This window comes from Ceraceosorus guamensis, assembly GCF_003144195.1.
Source record: "Ceraceosorus guamensis strain MCA 4658 unplaced genomic scaffold IE81scaffold_23, whole genome shotgun sequence".
Classification (NCBI taxonomy): domain Eukaryota; kingdom Fungi; phylum Basidiomycota; class Exobasidiomycetes; order Ceraceosorales; family Ceraceosoraceae; genus Ceraceosorus; species Ceraceosorus guamensis.
This window is the reverse complement of record NW_020290018.1, coordinates 2582-15473: the sequence shown is the minus strand read 5'-3', so window position 1 is coordinate 15473 and position 12892 is coordinate 2582. Positions and strand designations below refer to the sequence as shown.

At 54.7% G+C, this 12892-nt stretch overlaps 7 protein-coding genes across 7 annotated transcripts in view; 3 read left to right on the top strand and 4 right to left on the bottom strand.

The window, feature by feature from the left end:
• Positions 1–12: 12 nt before the first annotated feature.
• IE81DRAFT_340942 (S-adenosyl-L-methionine-dependent methyltransferase) lies at positions 13–1756 on the top strand. Its single transcript, XM_025515628.1, has 3 exons — positions 13–897; positions 986–1103; positions 1223–1756. Exons 1-3 carry the CDS (start codon positions 134–136, stop codon positions 1490–1492), a joined length of 1152 nt encoding a protein of 383 aa, XP_025370198.1. The 5' UTR covers positions 13–133; the 3' UTR covers positions 1493–1756.
• A 628-nt stretch (positions 1757–2384) lies between these two features.
• Positions 2385–4467, bottom strand: IE81DRAFT_346834 (mitogen-activated protein kinase HOG1; the record flags this gene model as incomplete). The annotated part of the gene is made up of 9 exons (XM_025516083.1): positions 2385–2393; positions 2477–2532; positions 2602–2881; positions 2947–3026; positions 3094–3165; positions 3313–3469; positions 3721–3868; positions 3945–3988; positions 4234–4467. 9 exons carry the CDS (start codon positions 4465–4467, stop codon positions 2385–2387), a joined length of 1080 nt encoding a protein of 359 aa, XP_025370197.1.
• A 304-nt stretch (positions 4468–4771) lies between these two features.
• Positions 4772–5655, bottom strand: IE81DRAFT_101506 (hypothetical protein). Its single transcript, XM_025510012.1, has one exon. It carries the CDS (start codon positions 5436–5438, stop codon positions 4980–4982), a length of 459 nt encoding a protein of 152 aa, XP_025370196.1. The 5' UTR covers positions 5439–5655; the 3' UTR covers positions 4772–4979.
• A 1610-nt stretch (positions 5656–7265) lies between these two features.
• Positions 7266–8515, top strand: IE81DRAFT_322740 (hypothetical protein). Its single transcript, XM_025513733.1, has 2 exons — positions 7266–7762; positions 7898–8515. The coding sequence occupies exons 1-2, from the start codon at positions 7702–7704 to the stop codon at positions 8341–8343; spliced, it is 507 nt and encodes a 168-aa protein (XP_025370195.1). The 5' UTR covers positions 7266–7701; the 3' UTR covers positions 8344–8515.
• A 43-nt stretch (positions 8516–8558) lies between these two features.
• Positions 8559–9521, bottom strand: IE81DRAFT_101315 (hypothetical protein). The gene is made up of 4 exons (XM_025510011.1): positions 9383–9521; positions 9230–9284; positions 8780–9119; positions 8559–8696 (listed from the first exon to the last, which is right to left on the bottom strand). The coding sequence occupies exons 1-3, from the start codon at positions 9401–9403 to the stop codon at positions 8857–8859; spliced, it is 339 nt and encodes a 112-aa protein (XP_025370194.1). The 5' UTR covers positions 9404–9521; the 3' UTR covers positions 8559–8696; positions 8780–8856.
• A 1255-nt stretch (positions 9522–10776) lies between these two features.
• IE81DRAFT_274353 (hypothetical protein) lies at positions 10777–11630 on the top strand (the record flags this gene model as incomplete). Its single annotated transcript, XM_025511442.1, has 3 exons — positions 10777–10865; positions 10980–11289; positions 11394–11630. Coding segments are annotated over 3 exons (636 nt in total), but the record flags the coding sequence as incomplete, so codon positions are not given.
• Positions 11631–11795: 165 nt separating this feature from the next.
• The window catches only part of IE81DRAFT_322735 (hypothetical protein), a 1958-nt gene continuing 861 nt past the window's right edge, over positions 11796–12892 (bottom strand). The window contains exon 3 of the mRNA XM_025513732.1: positions 11796–12553. Coding sequence (XP_025370192.1) covers positions 12293–12553 — 261 coding nt within the window. The 3' untranslated portion in view covers positions 11796–12292. The remainder of the gene's footprint in view (positions 12554–12892) is intronic.

Below are 12892 nucleotides of genomic sequence, written 5' to 3'. Positions count from 1 at the left end.
CTCTCTCTCTCTCTCTCTCTCTCTCTCTCTCTCTCTCTCTCTCTCTCTCTCTCTCTCTCTCTCTCTCTCTCTCTCTCTCGTGCTAGCAACCTTCGACAAGACTCGCTCGCAGGTGTCACGGCGTCTCCTCGCAATGATCCCGACTCGCGCAGCTGCAAGGGCAACTGCAGGCTTGCCATCATCCACCCTTGCCATCAGCTCATTCGCCTTGGCGCAATCCCCACCAATCAACAAAGTCATCTTCAGGTCCGAGCCCAAAAGTGTCGAGCCCTCGCCGCCATCGACGCTGCTGGACAGACGATCGATCAGCATGTCTGCATTCTCTGATCCCTCCTTTGATTTCAGGCGATACTTTGAAGCCAGACCGCGTCACTCTAGCGAGATATACTCTCGCGTGTTGCAGTACCACCAAGGCGCACACGGCACTCTGCTCGACCTCGGTTGCGGACCTGGCATTTCCTTCTTCCCTCTTGCGGGTCACTTTGAGCGCAGCATAGGCACCGATCCATCGCAAGGCATGTTGGATCAAGGTCCAGCGGCATGGGAGCAGTACAAGTCCAGCAATCCCAGCCAAGCCAGCAGCCTCTCATCGGCCAAGGTTCAATTTGTGCAGTCATCCGCCGAAGATCTCGGCATGTTGCCCGACCAGAGCGTGGATCTCATCACCGCGGCCACCGCAGCCCATTGGTTCGCATATCCTCAAATATGGAAGGAATTGGGTCGAGTACTCAAGCCCAACGGCACCGTCGCTTTTTGGACGTACGGCACCAATTATCTGCCTCAGCATCCCGATCTGTGGCCCATGATGAAGGAGTTCATGAGCTCCTATGCAGACTTTCTCGGTCCCTACTGGCCCCAGCCTGGCAGGCGTCTGCTGGAAAACCTTTACGTGGATATGTGAGTCGTCGAATAAAAAGCGGCAAATGCAAAAGTGCCTGATGGCTCGCTCAGTGCTCATCTTTTTTCGAGCTCGGCTTGCTCTCAGACCTTTTCCGGAGGATGAGAGCGTGTGGGATACGAGCAGTGCTGAACGTCGTATGCACAGCCTATCCGCGCCAGGCGTGCCTCAGATCCGATCTCCCGAGCTAGATTTCAGCATGAGCGTGCGTTCATCTTGCCCTCTCTTCCTCTGCCTGCTACGCGACCGTTGAAGCTCACGCACATTCTACCTGACCTGATCTGGACGGCCACGGCCACGGCCACGGCCATGGCACTCACTTAGCAACCCATGTCATTCTCCTCTCTCAACTCTTACTTTCACACATCCAGCGCCAGCTCGCGCTACAAGGCTCAGCATCCCTCTTCGTCCGTGGCCGGACAAGACGAAGCAGCAGCAGCAGACATGATCGACTTGCACGTGCAAAAGTTGCGCGAGGCGGTCCTGCGACAAAGAGCACAAGGCATGGGAACGCAAGAAGGATTGGACGACGATCATGTTCGCGTCGCTTGGCCTTTGGGACTCATGATGATCCGCAAGCTCAAGCAGTCTTGATCCCAACCTCGCGCCGTCATTCTGGACCCCCGCTCGCTCGCTCGCTCGCTCGCTTTCAAAAGGGACAGCCCTTTTCGTGTCCCCTCGCAGGCACGAGACACGCCGCGCGCCCCCCATCTTGATGAGGTACTGGGATGGTGAGAAGTATCAAGCATGCCTTGTGTCTGCCCACACCCTATTCCTCGCCATCCCACCGCCCCACACTGTCTCGCACTCGCCCCAAAAGCGCTTCGGAACATCCTCACCTCTGCTTACTCCCCACCCCTCCGCGTTCGGCTTTCATTGGCCTCGAGTCGTGCAAGTCTGAATTCGAGCGTGTGCGTGCTAATCGCGCTGATCATGCGCGTGCCCTTCTCACAATTTGTGAGTGTGGGCAGCCTGCAGGCATTAGCCAACCGTGGTTCTGAGGCGTGGCCATCTCCATGGCACTTGACCGTGCATCCACACAAATTTGCAAGTCGTGATCGCATCGCATCAAACGCCGCGTCCTCGCAACGCTCGCGCTAGGTCACCGCCCGATGTTCCACCCAACCACGCTCGAAATGCCACCACAAGTGGCGAGTGTGCATTCCGATTCATGTTCCTCCACAACCCAAGCTTTTGTCGAATATCCTAGAATGCGATGCTTGTTCATTGCTGCTCTGCTTGCCGATTGGTCGCGTACTACATTGAGACGAGCATACTTTTCTGAAGCTAGAAAAAGGGAAGCGAGGTCACGACTTTCGTCCTGTATAATCTTGAATGTCACACCTCGGAGCATGCGCAAGCGATGACGCATCCATCGCGGAAAGCGCGTCTTTGAAAGAAGGAGCTCGCGTGTATGAATTGACTCCTCCTCTACATGTCCTGCTAGGCGCTGCAGCGATGTTGTACCCTTCGTCTCTCATCTCGTCTAATTGTTCTGCAAACACATCATTCGTACCAAGCGTGTCTGTATCAGCACTCAGCGCCTCGAAAGTCGGCCCCTCGCAGAGATGGACTCACCGCCGGCGGCACTGCTCCTTCTGCCTGAGCATTGGCATCATCAATGTTGTGGAAATCTGAAAGCGGTGGCACTTGAGCACGGCAAGTCTCACCGGTAGGAAGAGAATCGATCTCGAGGGACTTACCAAGAATCTCGCTGTACATCATCACCTTCCACGTGTCCACAGGCAGATCAGCATCGTTGAATGACCAATCGAAGGCCTCTTCGGCCTCTGGCTCGTCTGATGGGTCGTGATAAGGCGCGAGATAGGGATGGCTCAAAGCTTCGGCCGCAGTGATGCGAGTTCGGGGATCGAAGACCAGCATCTTTTCCAACAAGTCCAGCGCGACCGGATCTTGGTTCCTGAACTTTTGTGAAAAGGGAATTCTTTCCCTCTTTGGCAAGGATTGCACGAATCGCAACGTCTGTGAAAATGACATACGCGGCATCAGAACAGAATGAGGTCTGCCAGGCGACCGCGAGAACTCACATTTTCGCTGCAGATCGTCTTGATGACCTCGTCGGGTGGAGTGCCGAGCAGCTCGGTGATGATGGAGAATTGGTTGACATCTGACGAGGTGGGTGTGTGAGCTGGAGGCTTGCCGGCATCTTGCTCGCTCGTGTGCTCTGTACTCACGATCCTTTCCTGGAAAGAGTGGCTTGCCTTCCAGCATTTCTGCAAAGATGCATCCCGCGCTCCAGACGTCGACTGCGTGGCATACAATGCAGTCAGTAACGCGCACCTGCCAAGCTGCAAGACTCTGAGGGCCGGCTCTGAGCCTCATCGCGGCTGCGCGGGTCCCCAATCTTGCGATGGAGAGAGAAGTAATGGAAAGAGAAGTAGAGCCAGACTCACCGGCGACATCGTACTTTTGCCACGTCAACATGATTTCAGGAGCTCTGTAGTACCTCGTGCTGACATAGCCAGTCATCTGAGGGTCCTGAATTCTAGCCAATCCAAAGTCGCAAATCTTCAAGTCGCAATTCTCGTTCACCAAGATGTTCGAGGGTTTCTACGTCATGCGGGTTGGAGATCGATCAGCATGCAGCACAACAAAGAGCAAGGACACTCTGTGTGGTGGCAATAATGATCGTCTTGCTCCGACGCCAGGTGTCCCACCCTCCACATTCCCCCCCTCGCACGTAGCGACTTGGCCATGGTGGAGAAGGGGCCAGTTCCGCGTTGCCCACTCCGGAGCAACCGGATCATGGCAGCCGACTGGCCCGCGTTTGCCCTTGTGATATCAGCTTCACCGAAACTCACCAAGTCTCGGTGCACCACGCCTGCCGAGTGCACGTATTTCAACCCTCTCAAAATCTGATACAAGAAGTACTGAATGAACTGCTTCTCCAATGGTCTACTTGTAAGCAATCTATGCAAGTCTGTGCCCAACAATTCAGTAACGAAGTAGCTGTGGCGAAGCGAGCCGAGAGAAATCGGATTCAGCGACCGAGGAGTGGCGTCAAGCAAGAAATTCAAGCACTCACATGTCTTCGAGCGGGGAAATGAAGATGTCGGACAGGGAGATGATCTGTTAAAGCATTGGGCGACGTCAGCAAACATCTCCTTCTCGCAGGCACGGACTGCATAATCTCCCAGTGAGACGAACCCTCCGCATACATGCCGCCCTCCGCGTGTATTTCGCGTCCCAAGCATGATATGGACCATAGATACGCGTGGACTCGATTTGCCGGATGCCAAGCTGACAAGGCCATGTTTCTTGCCCTCGCCCTGGCACCTTCATCGCCACATGCGGCACCTGGATCGAAAACTCACATTCTCGTGCCTGATGTGTTTCAGCAGCTTCAGCTCTCTGTACGTCCTCTTCGACAGCACAGGAGTCGAGAATGGTTTCATGATCTTCTTGATGGCTACGCTGGTGCTGGTCAGCTGATCCTTTGCAGAGCATACCAAGCCAAAAGCTCCCATGCCGACTGGCTGCAAGTCCACATATCGCGTGGTCACCTCGAACACGGTTCCGAAGATGCTGAGCTTGACGAAGTCCGCCATCTTGGGCTGATGCTACGCGGTGGAGCTGAACAAGTGTCGTGTCCAGTGGGTGGCGAAGAGGCAATTGATATGGCGGGAGCCGCAAGCTGCAGCTGATGTATACTCGGTCGCACTTTTAAAAGCTGTCACGGTGTGGACAAGCTACCAGAGCGGAGCGCGTAAAGATCAAAGTGCGATGATGCCGACGATGCAACGCAATCCTAGCTGCTCTTCGTTGCTCTTGCTGAAGTGTTGCAAGCTTTGGGATCCAAACAGATCACAAACACACGCCAAGGTCAAAGATAGCAGCGGGTCGAGCCCAAGATGTTGGGAATGACCAAAGTGGAAAAGGGGGGTGCTGGAGAGACAGGAGCGACTGGGAAGATGGGTGGGTGACGTGAGATGTCGAAGTTGGGAGAGTGGGAGAGGGTAGTGCACACGAAGGGTGAAAAGGGTCGGGTCGGGCGAAGGTGTGGCTTTCGAGGCATTGCGGGTTCGGCCATGTCCCTTGATCCCTGTGCCTACAGCAGCACTCAGGCGAACCAAGCGAGGCGAAGAGGCTCAGCGCGGGCGCCATGCACGCAGCGTCGCGTGGCGGATACTGTTGCGCGGTGATGATGCGTGCGAGCTAGAGCGCAGGGTCTATGTGCTTTATGCGCGAGAGCGTACGATTTGCAGGCCTGCGTGCATGGCATGCATGACGCGCACCGGCACGCACGCACGCGCAAGCTGCCTCTGCTGCTGCTGCTTGTTTGGCCTGCGAGCGAGCGCGAAGAGCTGCAGCAGCTGCTCGCTGAGAGAGTCGCCACCCAAAGCTTGATGAGGACGCACCGCTTGAACTCGCGACGGCTACAAACATTCACCATTCGAACAGACTCGTGAATGCCTGCTTTCAATCGGAACTCTGTGATTATTATTGCCTTGGATTTATAACCGTTTGCCCCGGCACAATGTGGATTGAGCACGCGTCTGCCAGCACACGTCAGCAGCATGCAAGCTTGATGCGCACAAAACAAGCAATCACAGCGGCCCGGCAAGCACCTCGACAACTAAAAAGAGCACGACTCGGGAGTAGGAGTCACTCATCAGTGTACATCTGCATGGCGAGGCCCAACTTCTTACGAAGCTATATAGCCTGCATGTTCAAGCAAGCACGGTCCACGTCAAGCAGCAGCCCCCAGCGGCAGACTGGCTCGCTCCATTTGAATGTCTCTTCAAGCTGTCTACATAGGCGCTGCCACAATTTGACCGTGAGCCTGTCCGCGACAGCACTTCAGGCACTGAAGCACAGTGACGCATGCTTAGCTTTACCCTGCACATGATGCGGCTCTCGGGGCCCGGGCCGTCGCACCAGCATTGTGGACTCTAGCTGCTGCCTTTATCCATCGGCAGCAAAATCCGGTCCTGCGCTACAGGACTCACACTTGCAAATTCAAAGGCGTCGAGATCTACACGCCGGCCGGTGCAGTCGGGCACTGGCCCGCTTCCGCAAATCGTGGGGAAGTGGTGGAACTAAGATGCGTACATAGATGACCAGCGTGTGGCTTGAGTGCGTCAAGAACCGAATCCCTCGATCAACGGTCTTGGCCTTATTGCTGTACCGGGAAACGATTGATGAGAGGAAATTGATTGTGGATTACATCAACGGCTTTCGAAGTGACGATCAGGCGGTGCCGTTGCGGCCCCGCCGTTGTGCCAACTGACTTCCAGCGATCGCCAAGATCGGGAGTTGCAACGACTCTCTGTGCGTGCGGCAGGCATTTTATTCCTTGTCACGAGCGTACGATTCAAATTGTGAGTGTAGGTACAGCAATCAAATCCCGAAAGTCAAGACTGCCTGCTCCTTTCGTTCTCCGAACCGAGGCAATGCATGGTAGATGGTGCTTGTCGCAGGTCCCCTTCGTGGTGCGGAATGCGGTTGCATCAAGATTGTACAAAACAACGAGCGCAGCGCTCTGGGCAAAAGTGGTGGAAGAGTTTAGATTATTGTTGATTGGCACAATCTGTTGCTGCTGTGAAAGCGGACCACGAATTCCGTCAGACCACCGTGTGCAGTCGCGAGCACACACGAATCATCATCAATCGTCTTGAATTGCGAAGGCATCACAAAGCTGGAGCGAGCTGCAACTTGCTGATCCGAAATTATGCGGCATCTGAAAGCCTGTCAGACTTTTGACTCTTATCATCGTGTGGCTGACCTTACGTAGTTTCGTATTGCTGGCGCGCCGTCACTCGCGACTTGAGTAATCGTCGATCAGAATGTGGATTTAAATCGTGAATTTGAATTAAGAATGAAGAATGTGGCTCTCGACTGTAACTCTTGACTCTTGACTGCACGTTGACTGTGACTCTTGAAGTGCTGTCTTTTGACCAGATTTTCAATCAAGCCGCTGAACGCATCGCACCACGAACGCTTGCAACAAATCGAATTTCTCGGCGGCTCGATCGTGACACAAACTCATGACTGCTGGTGACAGAATCTTGAATTTCTGAATCAGACATCAGGTACATCACAACTCAAGCTTCAACAATTTGATTGATGAGTGAGGTCACGCAGCTACGTACACTTGACATATGCTTGAGTAATCGCGATTGTGATTCGTGATTTTGATTCAAATCGAGATTACTCAAGCATGATTCAAGATTGCGAGCGCGCGCGCCGCGCACCGCACCGCACCGCACCGCACGTGACTACTACACTATTTAGCCCTCGGCACAGGCCTCCTAGCTGCTGCTGGCGAGTGCAACCCCGCGCGCTCAAGAGGCACAAATATGTATACATGCATGCATGGTCGACCCCTGAGCAAGACGTGCCCTCACGAGACACGCGCGCAGCACAAATTAGCCTCACAAGTCTGTCAGACACCGCTCAAGACGCCGTGAGCGTAGTTGCCAGGTCCAGACGAGCTGGGGACGGCTTGGCTGGCTGGATGATGCGGGACTCTGTGTCCGAGCCGCCTGCATGGTACAGTATAGTCTTGAGTCACACTCGTCCCTCTTGCAACTTGTCGAATCCTGTATGCGATGCTTTTTGACCACCACCACTACCCCCACTTTGCCTACCTTGACGAACCCCCACCTCATTGACGAACACCTTTGACGACTTTCACGACAATTTTTGGATAACGACAGACAGAGAGGCCCCAATCAACGCGCGCCTTTTTATTGCTACTTGCCATATATACTCTTGCAATCAGCAAGTCGCTCGCGCGCACCCCCCAAACATCAACATCACACCTCTTGATACTAGCAACCATGGGCATTGTCTGCAGCTGCTTCTCCACCGTCTTTCTTTGGACTGGCGAGCTCCTCGAGAGTGAGTGATGGGGCGTGCTAGGGAGGTAGCTGAGCGGAATGTAGCGAAACAGCATGACACTAGTCCCTTTCAACAATCTTTTGACACACACACACACACGTCTCTCTGCTGCTGCTCCCCATTTTCTGTGCCCAGACCTCGCCCTGGCGATCGGTGAAATCTCTTCCATTCTCATCCGGGGCATCTTTTCGCTCCTGATTGGGCTGTGCGATGTGCTAGCAGCCATTTCATGCTGCTGCCGTGTGCCCTACAGCGAACGACCAGGTCGAAGTGGCTACACGTACGACACCGTCCTGCTAGCCGACAGTCCACCTTTTCTTCGAGGTGCACCAGCAGCAGTGTCGGTACCAGCAGCATCCAGCGGTACTGGGGTGCTCAGGAGCGTCTTTACCAAGCAGGGCAGACAACACAGAAAGGATGCACGCGCTGCCAAAGCTCAGAACGAGGCGGCTAGGAAGAAGGAAGCTGCCATCAAGAAGGAAGCGCAGGACGCTGAGAAGGCCGCCGCGAAGCAGAAGGCTGCTGCAGATGCCAAAGCTGCCGAGGTCAAGGAGCAGGTGGAGGAAAAATCACAGAAATGAGACCAAGCGTCCTGACTCCTTTGGACAACGAATTCGCGAGCGATCTCCATCCTTCGCCGTGCGAAATTGATCCTCTCCCCTTTGCTTCACTGGACCGCTAAGCCTGATCACTTGGCTCAACTGTAAACAGTAATGACTTTCCGCTATTCCTCGAATCGTATCGCTCGCCAGATTCAAGTCTGATCGCAATCGCTGGCATTGCACGCAACGTGTTCAAGCTTTAGGCATCGTGATTGCGTGCCGTATTGGGATTGACGGTGAAGGGGCGTTTGAGCATGTCGCGCTAAAGCAAGAGATTGCTTAGTTCTGCTTGTCCTGAGCTCCCATGCCGTCCTTGATGGGGAAGTCAGAACCTGATGTGTAACGCATGTGGGAAAGCAGATGGTCAGCGAACGGGTGTTTTGGGTGCACGGCATAACGGAAAGAAAGGACGTACCAGTAGCACTATGCGGGCGAGAATCGTGACAAGAGGGCCGGGATGATGTGCGACGGGTGAAAGAGACCAAGAACGTGTCAGTGCATCGGTTCAGCAATGCCAAGCACTCTAGCATATGATCCGCTGTGCATCTCGCATCGTAGGAGTCGTGCCCTCTTTCCCTCCTCTACTAACGTCTTGTAGCGATCACGAATCTGATCAGCGATAAAGTTGTCCTTTTGCTGATCAATAGCAGTCTCATTGTCCTGCTTTCCCTCGTTCAAAAATCGTTCTTGCACAATGTCGATACCCTTGTCCAGATAGTCCTCGCGGCGCTCTCCCTCGGCACCTCCACCACCGGCTGTGCAAAGTGTTCATGAGCGACAAGTGTGAGATTGGGGTGCTTGGATCGAAGAGAAGAAGGCGATGCGATGCGATGCGAGAGACGAAGAAGAAGCATGCTATGCTCACCATTGTTGATGGCATCGCCAAGACCGCTCTTGTCGTTCTTGAGAAAGTCACTGGCCTTTTTGTTCGATAGCAGAGCGGGTAAGGAAACATCAGCGACACACACTGTACACCGCATCGACAGCGACTGCGCGCTGCAGATCGGCTCTCACGTACCTTGTTGAATACGCCGTCCATGATGACTAACTATCTTTGTGTGCGTGTGTGCGAGCTAATTGTCAATGCTCTGACGATTCGTTGTGATGGTGCTTCGCCGTGGAGCACTTGGATGATGTTGTGGTGGGAGGTGAAGGGTGTTTTGGGAGCTTAGCGCGGCTATAAATACTACATCCTATCGCAATCGAAGGCAATGATTCTTGAGTGCAAGGAAGTGCGCACTTCCACTCCACGCTCGGTCAGCTGCGCTGCAGCGGATGATCCATGGAAGGCTCGCAACCCGCAGGCTCACGCCTTTAGCTACAGCCGTGACTTGCCCAAGCATCGACCGGCAGACGGCGCAGTCACAGTCACACAGTCCATCAGAATATCCTTCCTAGCTACCCGCAATCGACTCGCACCTCCACCTCTGCTGCCCAGTGCACTCAGACTGGTGACTGCATGTACTGTAAAGCTCATTGGTCTCACGCCTGAACAGACAGGCCGGACACGTCACACAACAGAAGAAGCAGCAAGGAGTAAGTACACAACAGTCTCACGAACATAGCCGGTGCTCGCACTCGAAAACTGCAGAGTCGAGCGGAAGTATAGGACACGGTATGTGTGTACATGCAGTCGCGAGTCTCGTGTACGAGCACACATATGCTGCATCAGTGGCAGGCTATATAGCACTGCCACACACACGACGCTAGCCCTCTTGGCCTGCCTGCATCGGGTCGCTTTGTCGCATTCGTCGCCTTGCTCATCGCAATCGCATGCGTGCGTGCGTTGCAGGCTCTCAATTCGATCGATCCTCTCTGCCGCTCTGCGTATGGCAATCGATCGTGCATGGCCATCCGTCACCTCACCTCCGCGTCGCGGCTTGCGCTCGGGCCACGCGTCAGTCGTGATCGAGTATCCTGATTAGTCACAATTATGAATAACACAGTCGCAGTAGAGTCAGAGTCTTGGGTCACGATGAGTGTGCTAGGTGTTGCCAAAAGCGCGCGGCGAGCGGGCCAAGGGGACTGACAGGAAACTTCGAGAGTAGACCTTTCCCTCAGCATTCAAAATGTCACGTGTGGTGTGAGTTTTTCTCAGCGTCCATGCCACAAAAGGTTTGAGTCGAGAAGTCGAATCGAGTGCGCTCGCATGATTTCAATCCTGATGAGGGCATGCACTCAGCTCCAGATTATGTATTCTATTTGATTGACTCGTGACTCGCGCACCTCGCTACGACCAAGTCGCAAACACTCGTGGCTCCGCACCTTCGAGCTTGCATCGTGTCTCCAACTGCAAGGTCAGAGAGCAAAAGAGAGAGAGAGGGCACTGCAGCGATACCGGGGTAGGACTTTCCAGCTATCAAAGCCTTTGCCGTAATGTCTGTCGAGGAGCAGGAACAGGCATTCGAGCCATCCAAACTCGGCACAAAGGCGCACTGGGATGAGTGCTACGAGAGGGAACTGGCCAATTGGCGCGAGTGCGAGGAAGAAGGCGAGATATGGTGAGCATACACGCACGACGCGAGTTCGTTGCGTGTGGGTGTACCTCGCTCTCCCCGTGCAACCGCATGGCTGAGAGCTGTGATCATTGTGATTGCCATCCCTCAACGACTCAGGTTCGGCCAGCAAGCTGCACGACGAATGGTGTTGCAGCTCAAACAGCTCCATCTGGGTAGCCCGACGATCCTAGACTTGGGCACGGGAAACGGGATGCTCCTCCACGACGTTCTCGAAGAAGAATTGACGGAGCCGGAAAAGTTGATGGGTGTGGACTATTCGGCGGGATCTGTGGAGCTAGCTAGATCTATCGCGCAAGAACGAAGGAGAGGGCTGGAACGCGTGCGATGGCAAGTGCTTGATCTCGTTAGTGACGAACAGTCTGTGGGAGCGTGCGGGCAGTGGGATGTCTTGTTGGACAAGGGTACAGTGAGTAGGAGCATACTTTGGTCAAGAAGCACTCAGCTGCAGGATAGCAGCATCTCACTGCTCCTGAGGATTGCCTAACGGGCTTGCATCGTGCATGCACTCAGCTCGACGCCATAGCCTTATCCACCCACTCCGAAGCAGCGATCACCGCCTACGTTCGATCCACGAGAAAATTACGCAGTCCTGCTGGAGTGTTGATCCTCACATCATGCAATTTCACACTGCAAGAACTCGAGCGCCTCTTCACGCAAGACCAAAGCATCGGAGATGAAGACGAAGTGGTGGAGAGCAATGTGGCCGCACCACCCACTTTCAGCTTTGGCGGTCGAACAGGAAGCACCACGACAGTCATCATGGTGCGAAGCAAGTCGCCGGGCAGATGAACCAACGCAAAAGCTGGCTGCATATGCTGAGGGACGCCGGCGAACACAAGAGGAGCATCTACGAACACTAGCAAATCGTGTCGACCCGGATGATCTAGAGGTCAAGATGCACCCCTCCTCCCCTCCCCATTTCTGATCGTCAATCAGTCGTCTCACGTCGAGATGCTTAAACTTCGAGTCCGGTTGAAATTTTGCTACCTGGACAGCGCGTGCGGCCGAGTGCACTGCAAGGGCAAAGTCTGCATCAATCGCATCAGCGCACAAGTACGGTCAGCTTGCTATCGACTTCAGTCGTTGCTCCGCGCAAGTCGCAAGGCAGCACAAACCGGAATGCGAGCATCACTTGATGCTAGCCATTGGCGAGTGCTGTCGGAGCAAGACGCAAGAGACACTAGCGGCGGCGTAGACTTCTGCAAGGGGAGGCAACGTCTAAACACAAGATTCGCCGTCCCCAGCCATCGGCGCGGCGTTTGCAGCACAGAGCTTCATGCCCGGCGAACAAGTGACATGCCCAGATCTGTCTACATTCGGTTCCTGGTCGTCTCCCGCGAATGTGTATCAACGCGATGCCCTCGCGACAACGCAATCCTCAATCAGAATGCATTGCGATCGCAGGACAATCACATTTTCGCCTGGGAAGAGTTATCAATCTTTGTGTGCGTTCCGCTCGTAGTCCTCCTCAACCTCTTACCATCCTCTGCATCCTTCAACCAGATGTCGCACTGTATAGCAGCCACGCTCTTGCCGACGGTCAAGGAGTTGACTTCGATGTCTACCCATGCGCCGACGGGTGTGGGCGCAAAGTAGAGCATCTGGATGGACTGCGAGACGCCTAGGTAGGACCAGGGATCGCCAGAGATGCCGGATGTGTGCAGATAGAGCTGTGGAGGGAAGGGGGGCGCGAGGTGAGATGACGTGGGGCACAGATGCGCGTCAGACCGGATGCAACACGCTGCGAGATGATCAGCAGGGTGGTGCGACTTGCTGCGACGAACAACACGCCGCTCCGAATACACTGCGCTCTTCCATCATGCGTGACTTGTGTGGCGCAGAGAGGTACAAGGCCCGGCTTTCTGCCCCTCCTTGGGGTAGCCTGCAGGCTGTACTCGTCAGCTGGGGCCCCCTCCCTTCCCATCGCCCAATGTCCCACTTTGCGCGATGCTGCAATGAGCACGAAACGAGAATGGACCCAACCAAGCAAAGGGGGAGGGGGGGGGGGG

Excerpts from the sequence above, each read along its gene's own strand:
- IE81DRAFT_340942 (XM_025515628.1), top strand. The coding sequence starts at position 134 with ATGATCCCGACTCGCGCAGCTGCAAGGGCAACTGCAGGCTTGCCATCA. Across the intron at positions 898-985 it reads GAAAACCTTTACGTGGATAT|ACCTTTTCCGGAGGATGAGA; the intron begins GTGAGTCGTCGA and ends GCTTGCTCTCAG. Across the intron at positions 1,104-1,222 it reads AGCTAGATTTCAGCATGAGC|CAACCCATGTCATTCTCCTC; the intron begins GTGCGTTCATCT and ends GCACTCACTTAG.
- IE81DRAFT_101506 (XM_025510012.1), bottom strand. The coding sequence starts at position 5,438 with ATGCTGCTGACGTGTGCTGGCAGACGCGTGCTCAATCCACATTGTGCC.
- IE81DRAFT_322740 (XM_025513733.1), top strand. The coding sequence starts at position 7,702 with ATGGGCATTGTCTGCAGCTGCTTCTCCACCGTCTTTCTTTGGACTGGC. Across the intron at positions 7,763-7,897 it reads GACTGGCGAGCTCCTCGAGA|ACCTCGCCCTGGCGATCGGT; the intron begins GTGAGTGATGGG and ends TTCTGTGCCCAG.
- IE81DRAFT_101315 (XM_025510011.1), bottom strand. The coding sequence starts at position 9,403 with ATGGACGGCGTATTCAACAAG. Across the intron at positions 9,285-9,382 it reads TGGACGGCGTATTCAACAAG|GCCAGTGACTTTCTCAAGAA; the intron begins GTACGTGAGAGC and ends TCGAACAAAAAG. Across the intron at positions 9,120-9,229 it reads TGGCGATGCCATCAACAATG|CCGGTGGTGGAGGTGCCGAG; the intron begins GTGAGCATAGCA and ends CACTTTGCACAG.